At 37.3% G+C, this 18,311-nt stretch overlaps 1 protein-coding gene across 1 annotated transcript in view; it reads right to left on the reverse strand.

The window, feature by feature from the left end:
• Nucleotides 1–17,165, reverse strand: part of LOC128520591 (immunoglobulin superfamily member 1-like) — a 283,702-nt gene extending 266,537 nt beyond the window's left edge. The window contains 3 exon segments of the mRNA XM_053494902.1: nucleotides 16,025–16,291; nucleotides 16,486–16,501; nucleotides 17,130–17,165. Of these exon segments, the coding sequence (XP_053350877.1) occupies nucleotides 16,025–16,291; nucleotides 16,486–16,501; nucleotides 17,130–17,165 (319 nt within the window).
• Nucleotides 17,166–18,311: the final 1,146 nt, after the last annotated feature.

Below are 18,311 nucleotides of genomic sequence, written 5' to 3' on the forward strand. Positions count from 1 at the left end.
TCACCAGGACATACGGAGAGGCCGCTACCACACTGCTGAGGATCTTCAGTCCTGACTGTGGAGCTTTTCCATGTGAGAGAACTGGAGGGAAAAATAGTATAGATAATAAAATACAAATCTGATTAAATGCCAGTTAACAATAATGAATATTTACACTTAAGCTTAATTTTAAAACATGAGTCTGCCTTTATCAAGTCTGTAACTTTATTAGTTTATAAACACAGGTATCACCAATAAATACTTGAGTTCCTCTGGAACATTTAATTGAACATTAGGTCTTATTTGTTCTCCCATTGATATCTGTATTTTGTAACATTAGTGTCACGAGGGCTGAGGAGGTCGGGCAGGCTGATAGTGCCCATAAGCAGACACACCACACAGGAATGATGGTCTTAATAACTTTAATCATGAAAGTGCTGTAGAAAGGATGAGCAGTGCTCAGTGTCAGTTAGTCCGTGATACACCTGTATAGTAAAACAGGGGACTGTAATGGGCGTGGCGGCTAGAGGTGCAACTCTCAGTTAAAGCTCTGATGTTTTAATGCAGCGAGACTCACCAGTAAACTTTGATGGGAGCGATCGCCGCTGAGTGCTGTTATGCAATGTAAAAACAGAAGTGGATTCTAATAAGTACTAGTCCGTGATAGCAAACTATAGTGAAGTTGAGGGGTGAAGTGTGAGTCGGTGTCCGTGAAGCAATTAAAGCCAGAATAAGCAAATCCAAAGCTGCGAATGATACGCGAAATCCGTAAAAGAAATACTTGGTTGAGGTTCATATGAATCATAGAAAATAAACACGAGAGAACTGGCCTCTGGAGCTCACAATAATCTGGCAGTGAGGAAGCGTGCTGCGCTTCTTTAAATGCCGTGAGAAATTTGTTAGTGAATGGGGAACTAGTGTGTGGAAGGGGAGGTATGGAGGCGTGGAAAAAAGCATGACAGCCTGGGAAAACATGACCTCATGTAGAGATACATGACAGCGTGGGAACAACAACCAAAAAAGATTAACAGGGGTTCATGACAATTAGTTAAGAGGCTGGTTAATGACAGTCACCTGGCAGGTTAGTTACAGCCTATAGATAATTTGCTGACTGTAAAGTGTCTAAAGTGGGCTTTAATAAATAAAGTGATAATTATTGAGTCTGACTTGCTACCCTATCATAATCTTTCATCTTGTTTCTCTGGTTTAAAGATGAAGTAGCTCGTGTTTAGCTTCATGTAAACTCAACATATGCTTAAAGAATTTTTATTTATTTTTTTGCTTACTGCAAATTTATATAAACTTTATTTAGATGTGTAACAATGACCCCATAGCAAAAATGGATTAATGGCAATAAAGTTGAGGTGTTGGAGTGGCTCTAGCCACAATCCAATAGGGGAAAAAATTATGGGCAGAACTAAAAGAGCATGTGTGAGTAAGGAGGCCGATAAACCTGACTTAGTTACACCAGTTCTATCACAAGGAATGGGCTTAAAATTCCAGCGAGTCTTTCTCAAACATTTCAAGTAAGTTAAACTGTTTTAAGGCAATGCTTCCAAATACTAACTCAACCTGTGTACAGAAATATAAACTTTAAACCCACTGGGAATGTAATGAAAGAAATAATAGTCCAAATAAATATATATCTCTCTACTATTGTTCTTGACATTTCACATTCTAAAAATAAACCAGTGATCCTAACTGGTCTAAGACAGGGAATGTTAATTAGGATTCAATTTTAGGAATTGATTTAAAATGTATTTAGCTACAGTGTGTGTAAACGTTTGACTCCCACTGTAATTATCCCTGTGCACAAAAAAGGTGTTGTCACTAATTGCTTCATTGCTTCTAATTGCTTATCTGGTTGAAGAGAAGAAAATTAGAATATGCTGGTTTAGGTCAATACCTAGAACAAACACTGTATGTGACAGGACTTTTACTTTCTGAAGCCGAGGTCTCCATCTCTGCATATGAATGACTAAAACTAGGGCATTTTAAAGAAAATTACTTTAGATTCGTGCAAATATCATGTTGGACACTCAGCAGATGAGAGTGCAGATCTGCTTGCTTTCAGTATGAAGTGATACCACAGTATACTTTTTGACTCAATTCCCAGCAATATAGCAGGTTTTAAATAATTAAGGATTTAATATTAAATATTAATTCTTGAATATCATTTAAATTGAATTTTTTTTAAATAACTGTCATAGTTTCATTAAAACATTGAATTTCACTTTTGAGTACTTTTTGCCACCACTTTTCAGAGACCTTTCAGCACCTTGGACAGCTCCTCTGTGTGCAGGCAAGAGGAGGAGGCACAGTGTCTAAACAGTACGGAGCCCCGGTAGTCACCTAGAGGAGAAAAAAAATAAAAATAAAAATCTGTGGCAACAGTTTAGTAATTTGTGCCCTCAGTTTAATAATCCGTTACCACAACTTCTTAAACTGTTCCCTCAATTATCTGTGCACTCAGATTTTGTAATCCGTACCCACAAATTCATAATTCTGTGCGCACGCTTTTGCAATCTGTTCCCACAGGTTTGTACACAGACTCCTTTTAAAAGAACAGAAAGCGCTAATAAAAGTTAATAAATCTTATTACATATTGTTTTATTGTGGATTATTAAGTGTAATACATCAAACTCTCTTACAGCATGCTTACAGTGATTCTCTAGATATTAATTGTAGCAGCTATAAGGTAATAAGAATGATTTGCATTAAAATACTGTGATAATTTGTGATAATCAGCACGTTACAATTATTAATATTATTATTATTATTATTATAACTATATAAATTTATAAATAACCTATTATAGTTTTGGAAATGTGTTTTTCCGACTTTAAAAGGTAAAAGTAAATAAGTCAATTCAGCATCTTACGGTTTATATACATCATACGAATTGCAATGACAGTCTCTGTCTACCCTTAGGCTTCCATCCACCTTGAACTTACTTTTTCCTCACCCTATAGGATAGACAGATTTGGACCAATTTTCAGGTTATTTATAAATAAAGCATTTCTGAATTAATTTATAATAAGTGTACTTAAATGTAATCTTTTATCATTATAAAATACAAATAATTATTATTAATATTTAATAAACCCGGATTTGTGTTTTATGACAGACTGTTGACTAACTGCTTTTTGCCTCATTTAATAATAATCTCAATAATAATAATAATAATAATAATAATAATAATAACAACAATAATAATTATAATAATGTACTGATTATCACAAGATTTTAATGCAAATCATTCTTATTAAATCACAGTATTCTACCTCAAAGCTGCTACAATTGATAGCTAGAGAATAACTGTAAGCATGCTGTAAGACAGTTCGGTGTATTACACTTAACAATCCATAATAAATAGGATAATAAGATTCAGGAAGCTTCCTGTTCTTCTAAAAGGAGTCTGTGTACAAGCCTGTGGGAACAGATTGCAAAAGCGTGGGCACAGAATTATGAATTTGTGGGTACGGATTACAAAATCTGAGTGCACGGATAATTAAACTGAGGGAACAGTTTAAGAAGTTGTGGGAACGGATTATTAAACTGAGGGCACAAATTATAAAACTGTTGCCACAGATTATTTTTTTTCTCCTCTAGGTGACTTCCAGGGCTCCGTAAAACAGTGTAGATTGAGAGAGAGATAAAATGGATCTGTAATCTTTCTAATGAGACTTGCTTCACACACACACACACACACAATAAAAGATGCTTTACACGCACACACGTGGTCACGGCGCTGTAGTAAAGAGTACACGCTTGCACAGATGTTGATTAAACGAGTAAGAGACTCGAGCAGGGGAGACGATTACCCACAAGTCTGCAGCACAAGAGAGAGAAAAAACATTGGCCAAGTTGTGATCTTGTGACATGCACCGTGAAAACAAGAAGCGCATGCGTGCCACATAATATTAGTTACCAGTGCCATTCTTAATCACAGGGCTTATGCAGGTTTAGAAAGACAGCTTCAGGACATAAAAGCTCTGGCTCAAATTTATATCAGATGTGCATTACAGATTTGTGTCTTATTTGAATTGTTGTAAAATAAAATGGGTCAAATCTTTTTGTCAGGTTTGTTGCAGATCTTGGGAAATGTCTGGGCTAGATCAGGGCCAAAGTAGTTTTGTTATCTGGGTAGCTTGGTGTAATTAGTTGAAGGTGGTAATGTAATGTTTTATATATTTATCCCAAATTTTGGCATTTTTAAATTAGCATTTTTCTTTTTTCCTATTGCAGTAAAATCTTTCTTTCTGTCTTTTTATAATGTTCTATCTTGCTTTTTTTATGTCTTGAACAGTCATATATCGAATTGTGATATATGGTCATAAAACAAACAAGCAATAATTAAAAAAATCACAAATGCTGCATTGCACCTAAACTAAAATCACAAAAACACAGGCCTACTTTTCTGAATTATTGCACACTGTATCCACACACACACACACACACAGTCTTTTCACTAAGTGCATTTACATAGACCCTAATATTTGAATCAGATCAGAATGATTGTAGATTAATACTTTTATATTTATAAATTTGTCCCAAATTTTTAAATTTTTATTTTCCTTTTTTCCTATCGCAGTAAAATCTTTCTATCTTTCTGCCTTTTTATTCTATTCTACCTTTCTTTTATATGTCATGAACAGTCATGGACGACTTAAACATTTAAATCAGACAGTCTGGGCCCGAATAATTTTTTAAATCAGAATGAAACAGGTGCTGTAAACCTTTGAGAATTCATTCGATATATACATTTTAGCCATGTCCTGTAAACACATCATCTCCAACAGGGGAGAAAACTTTGCCAAAGCTTTCTTCCACCAATCTTTACTTCGAACTTTCATCCACTGAATATCTAGCTGAGGAAGGGTCACTATAGGCTCATTTTTCAGACATAGTAAAGTGCCTAACCAATCATAGATGAGACTGAATGTTAGGATACTCTAATATTTGTCCTGTTTTGTGTTTGTCTTGTGTTTTGTTACGTTTGTTTCAAGACTTTTAATGTAGAGGTTTACCTCAGGGCTGCATTTCCCAGCATACACTGCACACTAGCCATGTTGTTATAGTAAACACCTAGTTTAGTTGATTAACCTGTCTACATAGACTGTGCTCGAGTTGGGTCTTTGTCTGTTCACTTCTGTTCTGTCTGTTCAGTTCCATTGTACTGTTGAGTTTGCTGGTTTTGTTCACTGTTTGTATCTCGTGTTGAGTAGCATTAGCACTAGTTTCTAGCCTCAGGATGCACATGCAGATGGTGGTTTATTAAGGTGGCGTTTAAACATCATTAAATAAAACAAACACAATGCACAAAAATGACTATGAATATAGAAACTGTGGCTAGGAATTAGGGCTAATGCTATGCTAATGAAGCCTAACCTCACCTTCAAGTTAGAGGGGGGAGGTTATATTTCTAACAGCTTAAACACTTCACTGTGGGCAGAATCACTTTATGTCAAAAAGTTATATTCTGATTGGATTATTTAATCATTTAAAAGCTCCTATTAACAAATCAGCATCCATGTAAACAGCTACATATCTCTGTAGTTTGTTTGATTTGTTTCATTTAGTGGTTTAGTATAAAAGCTCAAACTACTGTTTTGTCTAGTGCAGTTACATACTCACCAGTAACATTTACTTAGAGTGCATCACTGTTATCTGTGTAATAGACTGGGTCTCCTGTTCCAGCTCTGCATCTGTACTGACCTCTATCAGAAACACTGACTAAGCTGATAAAGTAGTGCTCTGTGTGGGTGTGATCCAGTAAAACTTCCATCCAGCAGACTGAGACAGTGTACTGGACAAAATCACTGAGTTTTGTCGCTGTTAGTGCAGCTCCTTTAAGGTCTGATCTGAGTTCAGGTTTAGGAGTTTCACATAGAACAAGTTTCACATATACAATCAGAGTTCTTAACATCAAGGAAATGGACACACACACCTAACTGGATACTACTCCATATTAGTCTCTTTGTAATTTTGTATTTTTTCCACATTCTTTCTGGTTGCTAAAAGACTAAAAGTTCTGTAATTTATTGATCTGCATTATGGCTGCAGCATGTCATGTTTAAACTCATTTATTAATAATAAATTGTAATATCTTGTTTTTGCATTCACATTAAAACCTTTATTGCTCAGTGGTCTTCAGGACAGGAATGAGCACAGGGACAGATGGTGGTGGACTTTGCAAAGAGGATGGAAATGGCAGTAGTAAATACTTTCTTCCAGAAGAGGCAGGACCATAGGGTGACATATAAGAGTGGAAGCAGAAGCACTCAGGTCGACTACATCTTGTGTCGACGTTGTAATCTGAAAGAGATCAGTGACTGCAAAGTGTTTGTAGGGGAGAGTGTAGCCAGACAACATAGAATGGTGTTGTAAAATAACCCTGGTGGTGAGGAAGGTGAAGAGGACAAAGGCAGAGCAGAGGAAAAAGTGGTGGAAGCTGAGAAAGGAAGAATGTTGTGTTGTCTTCAGGGAGGAGTTGAGACAGGCTATGGGTGGTCAGGAGGTGCTTTCAGTTGACTGGACAACTACAGACAATGGAATCAGGGAGACAGGTAGGAGGGTACTTGGTGTATCATCAGGTAAGGGAAAAGTGGACAAGGAGACTTGGTGGTGGAATGAGGAAGTCCAGGAGTGTATACAGGGAAAGAGGCTAGCTAAGAAGAAGTGGGACACTGAGAGGACTGAAGAAAGTAGACAGGAGTACAGGGAGATGCAGCGTAAGGTGATGGTAGAGGTGACAAAGGCTAAACAAAGAGCATATGAGGACTTGTATGCTAGGCTAGACAGTAAGGAGGGAGAGGTGGATCTGTACAAGTTGGCGTGGCAGAGAGATAGAGATGGGAAGGATGTGCAGCAGGTTAGAGTGATTAAATACAGATGGAAATGTCCTGACAGATGCCAGGAGGGTGATGGGAAGATGGAAGGAGTACTTTAAAGAGTTGATGAATGAGAAAAACGAAAGAGAACAAAGAGTAGAAGAGGTGACTGTTGTGAAGCAGAAAGTAGCAAATAGTAAAAGTGAGGTGAGAAGGGCGTTGAAGAGGATGAAGAGTGGAAAGGCTGTTGGTCCTGATGACATACCTACGGAGGTATGGAAGTGCTTAGGAGAGGTGGCAGTAGAGTTCTGACCAGTTTGTTTAACAAGATCTTGGAGAGTGAGAGAATTCCAGAGGAATGGAGGAGAAGTGTATTGGTGCCAATTTTTAAGAACAAGGGAGATGTGCAAAGCTGTGGCAATTATAGAGGTATAAAACTAATGAGCCAGACAATGAAGCTGTGGGAAAGAGTAGTGGAAGCTAGGTTAAGGGCAGAGGTGAGCATTTGTGAGCAGCAATATGGTTTTACGCCTACACCGCGTTTCAAATTATTATGCAAATTTGATGTAAGTGTCATAAACATTAAATGTTTAGTTTTTACATTAAACTCATGGATGGTGTTGTGTCTCGAGGCTCTTTGGATCGCTGGAATTAATCTCAGAAATGTGTGATAATTAGTTTGCAATCAAAGGAAAAGTACTGAAGAAGGTTGTTCCACATTATTAAGCAGGCCACAGGTTTCAAGCAATATGGGAAAGAAAAAGGATCTCTCTGCTGCCGAAAAGCGTTACATAGTGCAATGCCTTGGACGAGGATTAAAAAATTTTATATTTCATGAAAACTTAAGTTTGATCATCGTAGTGTGAAGACATTTGTGGCTGATTCAGTGTACAGACGGGTTCGTGCAGATAAAGGCAGAATAAGGAAGGTTTCTGCCAGATAAATTTATCGGATTAAGAGAGCAGCTGCTAAAATGGCATTACAAAGCAGCAAACATGTATTTGAAGCTGCTGGTGCCTCTGGAGTCCCGTGAACCTCAAGGTGTAGGATCCTTCAGAGGCTTGCAGTTGTGCATAAACCTACTATTCAGCCACCCCTAACCAATGCTCACAAGCAATAACGGTTGCAGTGGGCTCTGGCATACATGAAGACTAATTTTTAAACAGTCTTGGTTACTGATGAGTGTCGTGCATGGTCCAGATGGATGGACTAGTGGATGGTTGGTGGCTGGCCATCATGTTCAACAAGGCTGCCACGTCAACAAGGAGGTGCCGGAGTCATGTTTTGGGACAGAATCATGGGGAGTGAAAATGACCTCTGCAAAGTATATTGACTGACAACTTTCTTCCATGGTACAAAAAGAAGAACCGTGCCTTCGGTAACAAAATCATCTTCATGCACGACATGTGCAATCATCTCATGCTGCAAAGAATACCTCTGTGTCATTGGCTGCTATGGGAATAAAAGATGAGAAAGTCATGGTGTAGCCACCATCCTCCCCTGACCTCAAACCCATTGAAAACCTTTGGAGCATCCTCAAGCAAAAGATCTATAATGGTGGGAGGCGGTTTGCATCAAAACAGCAGCTCTGGGAGGCTATTTTGACATCCTGAAAAGAAATTCAAGCAGAAACTGTCCAAAAACTCACAAGTTCAATGGATACAAGAATTGTGAAGGTGATATCAAAGGGGTTCTATGTTAAGATGTAACATGCCCTGTTAGGATGTTTTTATTCTACACTGTGTGAGAGTACAGACTTATATACAGTATTAGATACTAAGATCAGTACTGTTTTTTTCCTTCACTGAAGTTTGCTGCCTTGGTGATATTAGTAACAGCTCTGCTTAATTTGAACAACATACTGAATAATATTTATTACCAATAGCTGACTCCTGTATCTTCATTAGTCCCAGCAGAGGTTCTCTACGTCTTTACGTAGGTTCTTTACGTCTGTTTGTCTTTTTACCAAATATTTAACCAATTAAAGGCATTAAAAAGTGACACAACTCCGCCCCCTGAGCGCCGCGAACTTACGCTTTAGCACATCAGAGTCATAGAGCAGAAGCAGATGAAGGTCTTCGTCTTGTAACGGTAAAATATCTTGTTGTATGAATAAGTGCAATGTTGTCTTTATGAAATAAACACTAGTATGTCTATAAAAGGGTTATATAATGCATCACCACACCGGTGTAATGTTGACGTAATGTGATGTCGTGGTTTTAAAGATGGACAAATTGCACACATTCGCTGGTCAAAAACCTGCGGTGTAACTGCATTTGAGTTTGACACAAAGCAACCGAGTGATCCTTGTCAGCTCTGTAAAATATATTATAAGAAATTTCTATTTTGATTTTATGGCTATCTGCTGAATGTGCTGATGCATGTAAATTACATGATGTAATTTATTAACATTACATCATATTATATAGTCTATGGTCACACAGCATGGTACTGTAGGTTAAAGTTTACGATGCTATTATATTATGCATGTGTTTGCTGGCTAGATTTTTTAAAAAGTCTCGTATTGTATACTCCCCGCTCGTCTTCACATGTATAAACATAGAAAAACATGGTTTACTACTGTAATAATGTTGTATTAAATAAAAAAAAAACTTTACACAATGAGATGAGAATCATTAGGTCACTGTGCATTCTATATATTTTATCATGCAGAATGTAATCTGCATGTATACAAAGCAAAGAAAAAAAATTAACATCCTACACAACTAAATAAGAGAGAGTGCACAGCCAATTCACAAACACAGGGCAAACAATACACAGACAACCACCCAGGACGCAAATTGGTAAAACTTTACTAAAAGGCCAGGTGTATTTGCACTGTATAATGCCAAGCTATCGTAAAATATAATTTAGAAATTAAAAGGTCTTTAAATGCCTTTGTCATATGTCATTATAATGGTGTATCTCCTTGTAGCCATTGAGAGGAACATCCCAGTGGATCACAGTGAGGTCATAAACATCTTCAAACACATGGCTCACAGAAGAGTGTTGTTGTAATTAGTTTAAAAGATACCCTCTATATGTAGCCTATATATTATCCGTATAAAAGTTATTAATAGTAATTAAATATAATATAAGAATATTATTGTGTGTTATTTTTTTTGGTGGTGGAGGGGTTTGTGGATGGGTTGAGGGGGGGGGGTGCCCTTTTTTCAGTTTTAGCACATTCCCCTCAAAAGGTCACACAGCCCTGTGTACACCACTTAAAGTACAGTAGAATCTTGTAAGAACAGCAAATACCACACATGAGCTTTAAAAGCTGCAAAGGGACAAAATGCATTCATAAGATAATTAACTCTACTGATCAGTGAGTTGAGGAAGCAGAGCTCACTTACTGTAGGATAAAATTAAAACACAGACATTTATTTTGTGGGAAAGTTAAATTTACATTACATTACATTTACTGTTATATTAAAATTGTCTTAATGTCTTTATATTATTAAATGTCATTACTGTATTTATGTAGTCTGGAAAAAGGATTAATTTAATAATTTACTATAATACGACTAATATGATTAAAAAATTAATGAACAGTGCATTGGTTTAATAGAATTTTCCTAAATTGTACTTTAAATGTATTACATATTTTAAGGTCATGATTTTACAGCCTTTTGTTAAAAGCATGTTTATCCTCCATAAGATGCTGCATGAGTGTCAGCAAGGGAACAAGAAACTAAAGGTAAAAGACACTGATATTTCAGCAGTACCTGACAATTAGATTTCTCTTTTTAGAAGTTTCTTGATGAAAAAGAAATTTAACTAAAAAAATCTGTGTGTATCTGTGTAAATGTTGCCATACTGTGACGCTGCTCACATGTTCAGTGTTGTGCAGAATCACTAAACAGAAAGTCTCTTACTCACCAGTAACCTTTACCCAGAGTGCATCACTGTAGTGTGTGTAGTAGACTGGGTTTCCTCTTCCAGCTCTGCACCTGTACTGACCTCCATCAGAGACACTAACTGATCTGATGGTGTAGGAGTGCGTTTCAGTCTCAGTCTCAGTGCTCTGTGTGGGTGTGATCCAGTAAAACTTCCATCCATCAGACTGCACATTCAGTGTACAGGTCAGAGTCACTGAGTTTCCTGTCAGGACGTCTCCTTTAGGACTTGATGTGACCACGGGTTTAGGTTTTTCTGTTAGAAATTAAATACAGTATCAGAATGTGAAGTAGTCTTTACTACACAAATCACCTCTACAGTAAAACACTATTACTCTCTCAGTCATGGCACTAAACACATCAGGACTAATGTCACATTGTTTATGAATGTTTAAGTTATTTAAATAATGTGAATGAAAATCTATAGAGATATTAAATGTAAAGCATCAATAATATCAAAGTGAGAGTCAGACAATAACTGCTATGTGATGATGTAACTCTCTAATCTCTCTATATCAATTTATCTTAATGTGTGTATGAAGCAAAAATTATTTTGGAAACATAGAACACAAAATGCAAATCTTTACTGAAAGACATATTGGGAAACTTTAGAAATAGTATTATGTTTTGTCTAAAAGTGAATAAATCAGTGTAGTGTCGCCACCTTACAGACAAACACATAAATAAATGTACATAATGAGCACACGTAACAGAGCGTCACACACACAAGAGAAACTATACACACAATTGTGGGACACACACACACACACACACACACACACAGAGATGTGTCTTGACCTTCTGGGCCACCGTACGTCTCCTATACAATCTGTATTTAACACGATGTCGTCATAATGAAATTCCTGATTAAACTGAGGTGTAAAGCTCTCTGTGTTTACTGATAGTTTTCCTTTACACATGATGATTATAAACATTGTGTTAAATCTACACATCTGTGTTCATATATAAAATAAAACTCTATTCAGGGCTCAAGATCTCGTCTTCTTATACTGAGAAATCATGGTGGAGATCTTGACATAATCATCTATCTAACAATAATGTCTGTAACAATTAAATATCTGATTAAAGATTAAATAGTCTGATCATGTGCTGCAGAAAATGTAATAAAATCAGTATCAGTGAATGAAATGATTTGTGAATCCTCTGTTTATTCTGTTTCTTCTTCACAGGTAAATTTCTCATCACTACCGGACCTCAACACTTACACATTTACCAGGCTGTATTTTTACTTAATTGTTTTTTTCACTAGAGCTGTGTACAGTAGATGTGCATGTGTGTGTTAAATGAGCACAGGTGTGTGTTCTGACAGTGTGCGATTCAAACACACACTCAGTACATGTAACCATATATCATGTAGACCTAAAGCCAACAATTAGCTTATTTTTAAATATTCTAATAACAAAAAAAACATTTAGTTCAAGCACAAAAGAAACAAAAAGAGAATCCAGTTTTTTATTCACTATGTTCACGCTTTAAAAAAGTCTGACATGTTGAACAGATGAATGATGCTCATGACTTGAGTTGACGTCATTAAAGACATACTGACTTTAAGCATGAGGACAGGGTGCCATCAATCACAGGGCGTGCACACACACGCACACAAACACACACATGCACACGCACACACACGTACACTATGGGCAATTTAGGAATGTCACTTATCCTAATCTGAATGTCTTTTCATTGTGTGAGAAAACTGGAGAACCTGGAGGAAACCCACTAAGCACAGAGAGAAAATGCAAACTCCACCCACACAGACCCGAATTGGGGATCGAACCCTCACCCCTGGAGGTGAAAGGCCACATTGCTAACCATTATTTGGTCACTCTTTGTGTTGACAGGAGAAAGAAAAGGCAGAGGGCAAAGAGATGAGAGCCACGTGTGTGTGTGTGTGTGTGTGTGTGTGTGTGTGTGTGTGTGTGTGTGTGTGTGTGTGTGTGTGTGTGTGTGTGTGTGTGTGTGTGTGTGTGTGTGTGTGTGTGTGTGTGTGTGTGTGTGTGTGTGTGTGTGTGTGTGTGTGTGTGTGTGTGTTAGTCTAATCTTTGTGCCTAATTAAGCATTTAGAGTTACTGTTCATTGTAAATGTTAGTGTCGTAACTTGTATACAGTTTATATGCAGTAAGTTTACATATTCTGTAGTGATTCTTTACAAATTAAATGATTAGTTTACTTTAACAGAGGAAAGTGAAAATCAAAAGTAAACAGACAAACAGGACAAACATTAGACAGTGGAACCTCGGATTACGAGCATAATTCGTTTAGGAAGTGGGCTGTATTCCAAAACACTCGTAAACCAAATTAAATTTTCCCATAGGAAATAATGGACACATAATGGAAAACACACACACACACACATTAACGAAGAGACTGATTTTAAAACCGTTTAAAAATTAACCGTTTACCTATTGTCTCCCCTGCTGGGTTTTAGTCAGGGGCGTCGCACCCGTGGGGGATGTGGGTGTTTTAACACCCACACTTTTCCCGGTGAGAGGGTTCAACACCCACACTTTTTCTACAGTTTTCCCGCAGTTTTGAACAAACGCCTTCGTATTCGCTCCTCCGTTTCTCTGGCCGCTCTGTGTCTACGCTCGCTTCAGCTCTCCTCTCCCCTCCCTCTCAAACATGACACCGGCTGATGATTGGCTGTTCTGCCTTAAGTCCCGCTTCTCTTGGTGTGTTAGATTTATCGGTCAGCTCGTGCAGAGGAGGCGGGAACTTATGGTTGTTATGATTATTTACATCTCAGTTTTCCAGGTACTTTAAATGTTTACGCTTTTGAGGTTTTTAAGCTTGATATATGTTTGGGAAGATGTTCTGTTTATGTTTTGTTGACATGTCGAATGTTTTCTGTATTATATTTCGTTTTTTAGACTAATGGCAATTGCTAATTGGGATAGTGTTCAGTAGCTAACTTAGCTAAATTCGGTTATATGTGTGGCATGCAATGATGAGGAGAGAATAATTGACAATGCTAAGCAATGTATTTATGGGTTTATTGCCAGTGCAATTGATTTTGATATTTTGAGCATTGTTTGTTCATTAGCTGACTTGCCTGTTGTGTTTGATTGTATCTGTGAGGAGTAAAAAGTGAGAAATAATGTCAGTTTGCATAGCTGTTGAATATGGAAGAATATTATTTTAATGTGTATAATATTTTAATTTTTAAAACAGTAAATTGTTAAATTATTTTTACTATTATTTATATTATTATACTTTTGTTTATATTATTATTATTTAGAAAAAGCTTTTTGTGAGGCCTTTTTTTGTTTTATATCTTCATTGCTTACTTGCTTATCTGCAAGTAAGCAAAATGTAGCAGTCACAGTCCTGTCAGACCCATGCCACTATCAAGCTTCCCACTGTCCTTTTGTCACGCAGTATCATTAAGATGTACATAAAGACAAGCTGGACAGGGGAAACAGAAAAAAGGTTGCTGAGCAGTTTGTCTCTTGTAAGGAGAGCAGAAAGAAAGCTTTTGGTTCTTTTAAATGAGAGATATCGTTGGTCATATATTATTTGGTCAGTTTTTGTTGTTGTTGGTTGCATTTATATATGTACATAGTTGTTTATATTTTTGTTCTGAATATACAGTATGTTGTTTGTATGAAATGTTGTCTGTATATTTGGAGTAACAAAATAATTTCTCCCTCAGATTAATTAAGCATTTCTGATTCTAAATCTTTAGCAAGACTAGCAAGTGTGTTCTGAGTGTGTTTTTAGTATCATCTAGTATCACTATCACTCATTTAAATTAAAAGCTTTTTATATCTTGTATGTTAATACATTTTGTACCCTTTTGTCATTGTATTTATCAATTTTATTGTTAACAAACAAACCACATTCATCCCCCACACTTTTGAAAAGCTTGCTATGCCCCTGGTTTTAGTGCTTGCAAAGTTTCTGAGTGTGCGCGCGTGTGTGTATTCACCCAGCAGGGGAGACGATTACTTACAATTCCGCTGATAATGTAAAATTCACATCTTCTACATTATTAACTCATGTCTGAATTACAGTGTGTTATCTAAAATGTTCATCTTTATAAACACTGAGTGTCAGCAAGAGAACAAGAAACTAAAGTTAAAAGATACACAACCATAATAGAAATAACTGACCGGGTGTAATTTTATTACACTATAAACAGATTCACTTAATACATAAAAGAAAAATATCCATTTCCAAATGTCCATTAATCTGCCAGGTTTTATTTTTGTTTCTAAGTTGCTATATTTTTTTTCATTATTTTAACTCTTTATATGTTGACTTGTGTTCATCAACATTTTAATTTTTTTTTATTCAGTTTGGACCCGAGCGTTTAAAAATTAATTTATTATGAATTGGTGAGACGCAAAGGTGTTTACGTTTTCACTGGTTGAAGGCAGGACACTGGTTATTTAATGTTTATACAGTATATTTGTTTGTTTTTTAAGTTGTGTGTGCGCACTATAACTTAAATATGAGTGACTATGCATATTTTATCATTTTCAGTTCAAATTAAATTAGTTCATGTGTATGTCACCATTAATCACTTAGCATATGCTTTATATTTGCCTGCTTATAAATAGATATTTTGAGACAGATTACAAAGACACAATGGAGCTGACTCTTTACATCAGTGTGTTTAATCGACTAAATGTGTTCGCTACAACTTTATATTCTTTATATACGTGTTCGCTATACTATACACCACTTGAAGTACAGTAAAATCTTGAGAGAATAGAAAATATCACACATCTACTCAAGTAGTTCATTATTTGTGATGCTTTTTCTCTATATGGGGGGAGGGGCGGGGGGCTCATAGGTACACAGGTACAAAAGATGCAAAATCTGTGCATTCATACGATAATTAACTCTACTGCTCAGTAAGTTGGAGAAGCAAACCTCACTTTGGATAAATGAAAACAGGCATTTTTTTTCGGTGAGAAATTGAAAGTTACATTATATTTACTGTTACATTAAAATGGTTTTAATGTCTTTATATTACCAAATGCCATTACACTGTAGTCTGGTAAAAAGTTTAATTTTATAATTTACTAATACAACTAATATGATCCAAAACTAAAGAACTAATGAACAGTTCATTGAAATTGTACTTTTAATGACTTATGAGTTTCATGGTTTTAAAGCACATTACTGATCATTTTACAGACCTGTTTTATCAATATTTTTATCCTTCATGATGCATCTTCATGAACACTGAGTGTCAGCAGATGATTTGGCTAAAAGAGTTATGTTGTGTCGCTGCTCACATGTTCAGTGTTGTGCAGAATCACTTAGAGAAAGTCTCTTACTCACCAGTAACATTTACCCAGAGTGCATCACTGTAGTGTGTGTAGTATACTGGGTTTCCTCTTCCAGCTCTGCACTTGTACTGACCTCCATCAGAGACTCTAACTGATCTGATGGTGTTGGAGTGTGTGTCAGTCTTCGTGCTCTGTGTGTCTTTAATCCAGTAAAACTTCCATCCAGCAGACTGCAGTTTCAGTGTACAGGTCAGAGTCACTGAGTTTCCTGTCAGTGCAGCTCCATTAAGGTCTGACCTGAGTACAGGTTTAGGTTTTTCTGTAAAAAAATGAAACACAGTTAAAGATATCAGGTTGTCTTTACCTAACTAATCACTTCTAGAATTAAATGTTATTTATTTATTTTATACGTCTCTGAGATGATGCTAAACCACTCGCTCGAATTGTTTTAGAGTTCAGTACATATTTTCATGTGGTTTCTCATTAAATATCTTTAGTAATAAATATGTTCACCAGCTCTGCTTAGCCACTAGTGAAGGGGCAAAAGGTGTTTTTTACAAACACTTCTAGACTGGTGTGTATATATATATATATATATACACACAGTCGTGGCCAAAAGTTTTGAGAATTACATAAATATTGGAAATTGGAAAAGTTGCTGCTTTAGTTTTTATAATAGCAATTTGCATATACTCAAGAATGTTATGAAGAGTGATCAGATGAATTGCATAGTTCTTCTTTGTCATGAAAATTAACTTAATCCCAAAAAAACCTTTCCACTGCATTTTATTGCTGTCATTAAAGGACCTGCTGAGATCATTTCAGTAATCGTCTTGTTAACTCAGGTGAGAATGTTGACGAGCACAAGGTTGGAGATCATTATGTCAGGCTGATTGGGTTAGAATGGCAAACTTGACATGTTAAAAGGAGAGTGATGCTTGAAATCATTGTTCTTCCATTGTTAACCATGGTGACCTGCAAAGAAACGTGTGCAGCCATCATTGCGTTGCATAAAAATGGCTTCACAGGCAAGAATATTGTGGCTACTAAGATTGCACCTAAATCATCAATTTATAGGATCATCAAGAACTTCAAGGAAAGAGGTTCAATTCTTGTTAAGAAGGCTTTAGGGCATCCAAGAAAGTCCATCAAGGGACAGGATCGTGTCCTAAAGAGGATTCAGCTGCAGGCATTTTACCACCGGAAATGATGTTAGAAAGACAGATGAGCTTACTTGCTGTTTAATGCAATGGCTGGGAGTACTTTATTTTGTACACGCAGTGACACAAAGCCTATACCTCCAATTCAGCCTAAGCTTGAACCAGAGCACATTCCACACGTCACACACACACCACACAAAAACAGGGCCGAAGCCACTAACCCAAAAACCTTTCCCCAACATGGTGAACACACCGACATCCCCGCAAGGCATGCTGGTCGTCAGCCACCGCCCCACCCACGCCACACTGCCCCCACCCGAGCTGTGACCGTCCCTGGTCACCTTGACGAACTTCGTTTCGGAGGCGTGGAAGCGGTCGGCGCTGGCGTTGGAAACGCCGGCGTACTTTGGCAGGTGAGGGATGAGCGCGAACATTGTCCTGAGGCGGTCCGGCCTCCACAGAGTTCGACGTTTCGTCGGCGTGCGGCTGGTAAGGCGCAAGACGGTCCCGGTGGAGCACAACTCGTGTCCGCCCCGCCAACCGCACCCAGTAGATGATATCGGAGAGCCGAGCAATTACTGTACAGGGGCCCACCCAGTGGGACATAAGCTTGGCCGAGAGCCCCCTCTTCCTTCCGGAGGAACACACCCATACCTGCTCTCCAGCAGCAAAATCTCGCCCCTGGCTGTGAGTGTCCACGCCCATATGCCCCATAGGTGCCCCCACCCGAAAGTCTTGCAGCAGTGCCCGCGAGCGCTGGGTGGGGCCCTTCTGCTTGGCGAAGAGCGAATCACGGTCCAGCTGTGACACAGGCGAATCTTTTAGTTTTTATTTTATTTAAATTTTAAAAATGTCCCAACACTCCAAGAATTTAGGCTGTAATAGCTGAGGACATTGGTAGACCAATCAGAACAGCTAATAAGATTTAGTCATTTTACAAATTAAATGTTTTGGTTACATTAAAATAACAATGTGAAAATTTAAAGTAAACCGATAACAGAAGTTGTAATCATTATAATAAGACTTTTTTTTCATGTGACGCAATCTAAAACAAAATCTAAAATTAGATAATTTGTACATTTATAAATAATAACAACTACAACATACTGTACTGTAAGTAATAGCAAACACACACACACACTCACCTGATACAGAGAGTGTAACAGGATCACTGATCTG

Source organism: Clarias gariepinus, chromosome 1, assembly GCF_024256425.1.
Source record: "Clarias gariepinus isolate MV-2021 ecotype Netherlands chromosome 1, CGAR_prim_01v2, whole genome shotgun sequence".
NCBI classification, from domain to species: domain Eukaryota; kingdom Metazoa; phylum Chordata; class Actinopteri; order Siluriformes; family Clariidae; genus Clarias; species Clarias gariepinus.